Below are 6,667 nucleotides of genomic sequence, written 5' to 3' on the forward strand. Positions count from 1 at the left end.
TTATCCATCTTTTCAAATGTTTCTCACTCGGAATTGATTGTTCACATATCTCTTGGATACCTTCCATTTGCTCTTCCAGATTCACTTTACACTCTCCTCTATCCTGGAACAGGGTCAGCTCTGTTCCTAGAGGCTGACCTTTATGGACTGCATAAACCATTCCCTTGCTCTCTGGCTTCTGGTTGAGTTTGTCCAATGGTAGAGCTCCATCTCTACCAGATTAAGAGGTGGCTGTGGCTGAGTTCCTCTATCAAAGGCCACAGGTCCTTTCCAGGGATTCTCTTCTATAGCTAGAGCTCTCTGTGTTCCAGTAACCCCTCCCTGCCCTTACCCTTTCATGCCTTGGTGGGAGGCAACAGCTCATTACTGTTGCTAGCCTCAGGATAATTCAAAATCCATTGTTGATTTCAGTATTAGTCAGCTATTGCTACAATAATGCTGTATAAGAAATCTCTGCCAAATTAATTAACAATCATTTGCTCTCTTTGCTCATGTGCTATGGGCCATCTGGGGCTATTCTTCTCCAGGATGCAGTTCATGTGGGCTTGGCTCTGGGATTCAGATTGTGTTTAGATCTGTTCCATGTGAATCACTGTATGGCCCAAGCTGAGGGATCAGCAACAACCGGGGGCATGCTCTTCTCATGGCAATCATAGGAGGGCAAGAAAACAAGCAAAACCACTCAAGCATATTTAAATCCTCTCTTCATGTCATGTCTGCTCATGTTCCATTGAAAATAACAAATGATGGCCAAGCTTAGAGCCAGCGGAGCAGGGAAGTACACCCACCATAGGGGTGTGGGGAAGTGAGGAGTGAATATTTGTGGAACAGTTATCCAATCTATCATAATTTATCTGAAACCTACCCACACATCTGTATATAGTCTCTTCTTTTAATTCTCCTCAATCATCCCATTTGTGTATACCTTCTGTTTCTTTTTGGGACCCTGATGGATACTATATACCCCTCACAAATTTCTATAGATTTTTCAGTTTTCAATGCCATACATTTAATCTCCCTGTGTTTTAGAGCAGCCTTTTTTTTTTCTTTCATTTTGTTGTGTGCATCCCCCTCTCTAAGGCCCTACTCCATCTCTGGCATCAACCTTTCCTCCCGTCTTGTGGCCCACACTAACACCCTAGTGTGTATATGTCTATATTTTTCTTCATACTTAGCTTATTGTATGTGCGTGTGACTGTGTGTGTGTATTCATATGTAGGCCTTTGGGGTTAACATCTGTTTAACAAAAAATGGGCCACACATTATTCACAATAGCAAAGACTTGGAACCAACCCAAATGTCCAACAATGATAGACTGGATTAAGAAAATGTGGCACATATACACCATGGAATACTATGCAGCCATAAAAAATGATGAGTTCATGTCCTTTGTAGGGACATGGATGAAATTGGAAATCATCATTCTCAGTAAACTATCTCAAGAACAAAAAACCAAACACTGCATATTCTCACTCATAGGTGGGAATTGAACAATGAGAACACAAGGACACAGGAAGGGGAACATCACACTCTCGGGACTGTTGTGGAGTGGGGGGAGGGGGGAGGGATAGCATTAGGAGATATACCTAATGCTAGATGACGAGTTAGTGGGTGCAGCGCACCAGCATGGCACATGTATACATATGTAACTAACCTGCACATTGTGCACATGTACCCTAAAACTTAAAGTATAATAATAATAAATTAATTAATTAAAAAAAAACCAGAATACAATTTTCCAGTTTAATTTGACAGATGGTTTTCATTCTTTAAAAAAAAAATACAAGTAGTAACTGCCTTTGTTAATAACTGCCTTTGTGAATAAAAGGTAACACTACAAGTAGGTATTGCATAAATATTTAAAATTCTCTATCTTATTCTCCACTAAAAAAAAAAAATGGGCCACATTATGCAGTTTTCTGCATATTGTGTTTCTTACTGAACAAAACCTTGCAAAAATCTCTCCAAAGTAGCTAGCATAGGTCTATCTTCTTCCTTTTAAATGGTGAATTTAAAAAAAAAAAAGGAGTACACCACCTCCTCCAGGTAACACCACATCAAAAAACTAGTCAATGTGGCCTCTCCTCAATTCAGACAATTTTTTTTCTTTTTCTTTTCTTTTTTTTAGACAAGGTCTTCTGTCGCCTAGGATAGAGTGCAGTGACGTGATCATAGCTCACTGCAGCCTCTAATTCCTGGGCTCAAGCAATCCACCCACCTCAGCCTCCTGAGTAGCTGGAACTACAGGTGTGCACTACCACACCTGGCTAATTTTTAAATTTTTTGTAGAGACAGGGTCTCACTGTGTTGTCCAGGCTGGTCTCCAACTCCTGGCCTCAAGCAATCATCCTGCCCAGGCCTCCCAAAGTGCTGGGATTACAGCCGTGAGCCACTGTGTCCGGTCTCAAATTAGAACATTTCTGAATGGCTGTCCCAACTTTAGATATCCCATGGGATCAGGTGAGGCATCTGTTGTAACTGTATGTGTCTTCATAAATTCTCCCTCTGCTGGATCCTACTTCAATCACTCCATTACAAGTGTTGTTCATGAGAGTCTGTTTCTGAGGGAACTTAAAGTTTAATACTTGGTGTTAGCGGTGGTCATGAGGCAGATTATAAAATTGGATTTTGGAGCTTGATTACCTGCCAGGTGGCTAGAAATGGGAACTACATCACTATTGGTAAAGGAAGTACTGATAACCTGCTATGTGGTAGTGGTGCAACTGTCAAAACTTTCACCAGTGGTGAACTGAGATAGGATACCAATGGAAGGAAATTTAGTGACAGGTGCAATATCTCAAGAATTTGAAAGGTTCAGAGGAAGTAGTAATTATAAAGATTATGTGATCATATGGTTGTTACTAGAGGCTATTGAATTGCAGAGAGACAATGAAAGGCTAAGGGTGATTAATCACCAATTTAAGTTAAAGTTGAAAGACAAAGAGTCTCATCTCCCCAAGGCAGAGGACAGAAAACTATAAGGATTGGACCTGTAAGCACCAGTCCTTTTTGTGGTGCAATCAGTCTGTTTTCATTTTCCACCCACGCATCAGGCAAATCTATCTACACACTCAGCCTATTCCCACCTCTTTACATGTTCTGGAAATTCACACAAATTAGAAATAAGGGACAGAGTTGGATGCGTGATCTTTTAATACCAGAGTGCTGTGCTATTGGGTTCTACTGGAATAAATTTCACCAACAAATTTGAACATCAAATAGTTGATGGAACAGAGGCTGTTTATAGCACTATAGATTTAAGAGATTAGCCTACAGATAAAAAGTAATGAGTATTAACTTTTATTCTGCTCATTAGAGAAAGTTATAATTGTATTATCCTGCAGGTCATCAACCAGGTATGTACCTAAATTAATAATCACAGCTCTGCATCCCTTTCCCCATTACCTCCATATTCAAGGTTTTATAAATATAAAACACCTCTTTCATAGAACACCTCTGCAATTCTGATGTTTCATTAATGAATCTCTGGTTAAATAAAACTTTGACAGGTGTTCACAAACAAATGTATGGGATTTCTGGTATGTAGCAATTTGAGATTTGTGTTTTGTAGCCATTTTTTGAAAATAAGGAAACCTTTTACAAAAAGCTTTTCCACAGCTTTTGACATTGCCTTGGCCAAAATCAGATCAATGTCTACCTCAAAAGTGGCATGAAACTGCGTGGTTTAGAAGGGTCATCATTTGGCATTAGATGGTTGCCGATAAGATCTCCATCCCTAGGACACTCCACAGGACTCAGTCTTTTGTTTTTATAATGCAAGAGTCAACTTCAGCCGTAGTATGACAGGGCACATAGCATTTGAAGAAGACATGGACCCTATTTACAGAACCAGGGAGGGAAAGGTGCCATATTCATTGAGACTCCATTTCTATTTAATAGTGTCTGACATTTATTAAAAATAAGGAAAAAACCTTTGTACAGGTAGTGTATTAGAGCAGGGAAGGGAGCAGGGCTTACTGTGTTGAACAAAAGGCACCCATCAGAGAGACAGCTGCAAATTCAGAAGAAAACAGGATTCTAGGCAAAACTAACTGGTCCACAGGAGAAAATGAGAGATTCGATTTGGTTGCCAGGCACACTTAAGCCCTGGCAGCTATGTGGCAGGAACACAAGAGGTCTCTGGGGATGGGGAGGAAATGGGTCTCGCTGAAGGTGACAGGCTCCTTGGGGGACGGCCAGCTGTCTGGATCACTGTCCAGGGGCTGTGTCCAGCTCAGATACCTCCGAGGTGAGTCCACATCACTAGGAGCCGCAGTCTGTTGGTGAGATGCGGTGGATGGCGATGGCAGTGGTAGCGTAGGTCTGTGGGCAGAATGATGTAGTTGGCTGGCAGTCTGGAGGAGTGGAGGTGGGTTGGCAGCAGCGGCTGTGGGTGGTCTGTCCAGTATGTAACAGGAGCCCAGCTTGCACCTGAAGTGCAGGACAGCGTCCAAATGTGCATGGAGGGGCTGGGCTGGCAAAAGAGGGCGGAGGCAGCGCGCTCCAGAGTGCGGCCCAGGAGCTGCAGCAGGAGCCTGGAGCGCTATTCCTGGAACAAAGGCAAGCACTACGCGGGAGGGGACAGGAGCGCAGGGGACATCGCGGCGGCTCGAGGGGGAGGGAGGCGCGGAGGGAGGGCGCCTGTGGAGACCCTAGCGGTGGCCACTGGCACAGCGAACCTTTCCCAGAGCACCCGCCCCCAGGCCCAAGGGTCTCCCGGCCTAGAAGTCCTCGTCCTCCTCCCATCCAAAGACCCGCTTCATCTCGGCCAGGAAGCCCCGGTAATCATTGAGCAGGGGGCTCTCCTTCTTGATGTAGGGGATCACCCACTGCAGGGCGGGCCCCGTGAGGCGGGTGATGAGGAACGTCACCTTCAGGGCGTCGTTGGAGAACGTGTTCTCGTCCACGAACATGTAGGAGCACGTCTGCACGATGAACTCCGGGAGTCGGTCGGTATCGCCGTCAAACGTCTCGGGAAAGGGAATCGGATTCCTCCAGCGACGCGCCGCGGGCCGGAGGGGCCCGGCCAGGAGGGCCTTCATCAGCTGCACCCGACCGTCCATCGTGCCGCGCGCGCTCCGCGGAGTTTCGCTGGGTTGCGTGGGGGTCAGCGCTAAGGCGTCGCCGGAAGCGCATGTCGAGGGTGGGGGCCCGGGCCGGGGCGGGATGTGGGCGGAGCCATGGGGGAGAGCCCAGGCGCTTGCGCGAGCTCCGCCCACAAAGACTTGTGGTCACTAGTGCGCTGGTGCGTCACAGGGCGCAGAAGGGCAATGCCGGGAGTTCTGGGGTGGGCCTCATACTGTGGAGGAGGCCGTGTAGCCTCAGAGGAGTAGGGCGGAGATTATGCGAGGCGCGCCAGTGGGGCTCTCAGGACAGCAGGCGGTGTGCGGGGAGGCTGAGCCTGTTGCCCCTGGAGAGCAGAAGATCCATGTTCTGGAGATCGATGCGGCCTCCTGCCGCACTCCTGACCCCTCATTCTTTAGTCCTTGGACATTGCTTTCAGAACCCTGGGCTCTGGATGCCACTTGAGTAGAGTTCTGTGAACACATTTTTTTTGCTTTTTCGTATATGTCTCAGTCAGATTATTTGCTCCCTGCTTTGCAACATTAATGGGAAAATCCCAAATATTAGCAAATATAATCCAGAGCGGCATATTCAAAGTGTAATGTGCCATAAGCAGTTAATGAAAGGTGGGTTAAATTCTAAGAAATCTCTTAATTTGCTATATTAAGACACCAAAAGGAGGACAATCAGTTGATTATCACAAGAGAAGTTGAAAGAGGAAAATGAGAATGGTTGGGTGCTTTCCAAACATGACATTATACGTGTTAATACATAAGAATAAAGGAAAGAAATAACAAAGTTTCACAAATTGGAAAGGGGGAAGGAAAATTAAGCATTACACTTTGTATCCTAATTTAGTTGTGTGGCTGAGTACAAAATTAATAGTAATTCATCACTAGATTTCACATATGCAGAAAATAACCTATTAAAATATATAATTTGGCTTTGAGAGGCCGAGGTGGGCAGATCGCGAGGCCAGGAGATCGAGACCATCCTGGCTAACACGGTGAAACCCTGTCTCTACTAAAAATACAAAAACTTAGCCCGGCATGGTGGCGGGCACCTGTAGTCCCAGCTACTCGGGACGCTGAGGCAGGAGAATGGCGTGAACCTGGGAGGCGGAGCTTGCAGTGAGCCGAGATCGCGCCACTGCACTCCAGCCTGGGCGACAGAGTGAGACTCTGTCTCAAAAAAAAAAAAAAAATATATATATATATATATATATAAAATATAAATTTGGTTAAAGACCCAATTTGAAAAGTAATTCAAAATAAATAGGGATTTAGAAATAAACATTAAAAATTATAAATTGCCACATAAAACTTTTTTTATTGCTGAAGAGGAAAACAAAAGAATACTCAAAAAATGAAAGGATATCCCTGGATCTGGGATAGGATGACTCAACATCATAAAGATGTTAATTTTCTTTATGTGAGGAGATGGAGGAGTTGTAGATTTATACCATGAACTTCACATACTGCCCCAGGAGTTGGAGAAGCTGAAGGAGGAGACCTAGCAGGGCTAAATGAACTACAGATCCAGCTATTGCCCCATACCAACAAGGTGACACAACAAATTTGCCTTCACCTGTGTGAATTGCAAC

General features: G+C 44.8%; 1 protein-coding gene across 2 annotated transcripts; it reads right to left on the minus strand.

Annotated features, from left to right (window-relative positions):
- Positions 1-3,886: 3,886 nt before the first annotated feature.
- On the minus strand, positions 3,887-5,159 carry RTL8A (retrotransposon Gag like 8A). Of its 2 annotated transcripts, XM_009439669.5 has the most exons (2): positions 4,872-5,152; positions 3,887-4,323 (listed from the first exon to the last, which is right to left on the minus strand). In XM_009439669.5, exons 1-2 carry the CDS (start codon positions 5,061-5,063, stop codon positions 4,264-4,266), a joined length of 252 nt encoding a protein of 83 aa, XP_009437944.1. In that variant the 5' UTR covers positions 5,064-5,152; the 3' UTR covers positions 3,887-4,263. The 2 variants fall into 2 exon arrangements, with proteins under 2 accessions (XP_009437944.1, XP_003317755.1); XM_003317707.5 differs by lacking the exon at positions 3,887-4,323 and having other exon boundaries at positions 4,584-5,159.
- Between the last annotated feature and the right edge of the window lie 1,508 nt (positions 5,160-6,667).

This window comes from Pan troglodytes, chromosome X, assembly GCF_028858775.2.
Source record: "Pan troglodytes isolate AG18354 chromosome X, NHGRI_mPanTro3-v2.0_pri, whole genome shotgun sequence".
NCBI lineage: Eukaryota > Metazoa > Chordata > Mammalia > Primates > Hominidae > Pan > Pan troglodytes.

Coding starts and splice junctions, on each gene's coding strand:
- RTL8A (XM_003317707.5), bottom strand. CDS start 5,063: ATGGACGGTCGGGTGCAGCTGATGAAGGCCCTCCTGGCCGGGCCCCTC.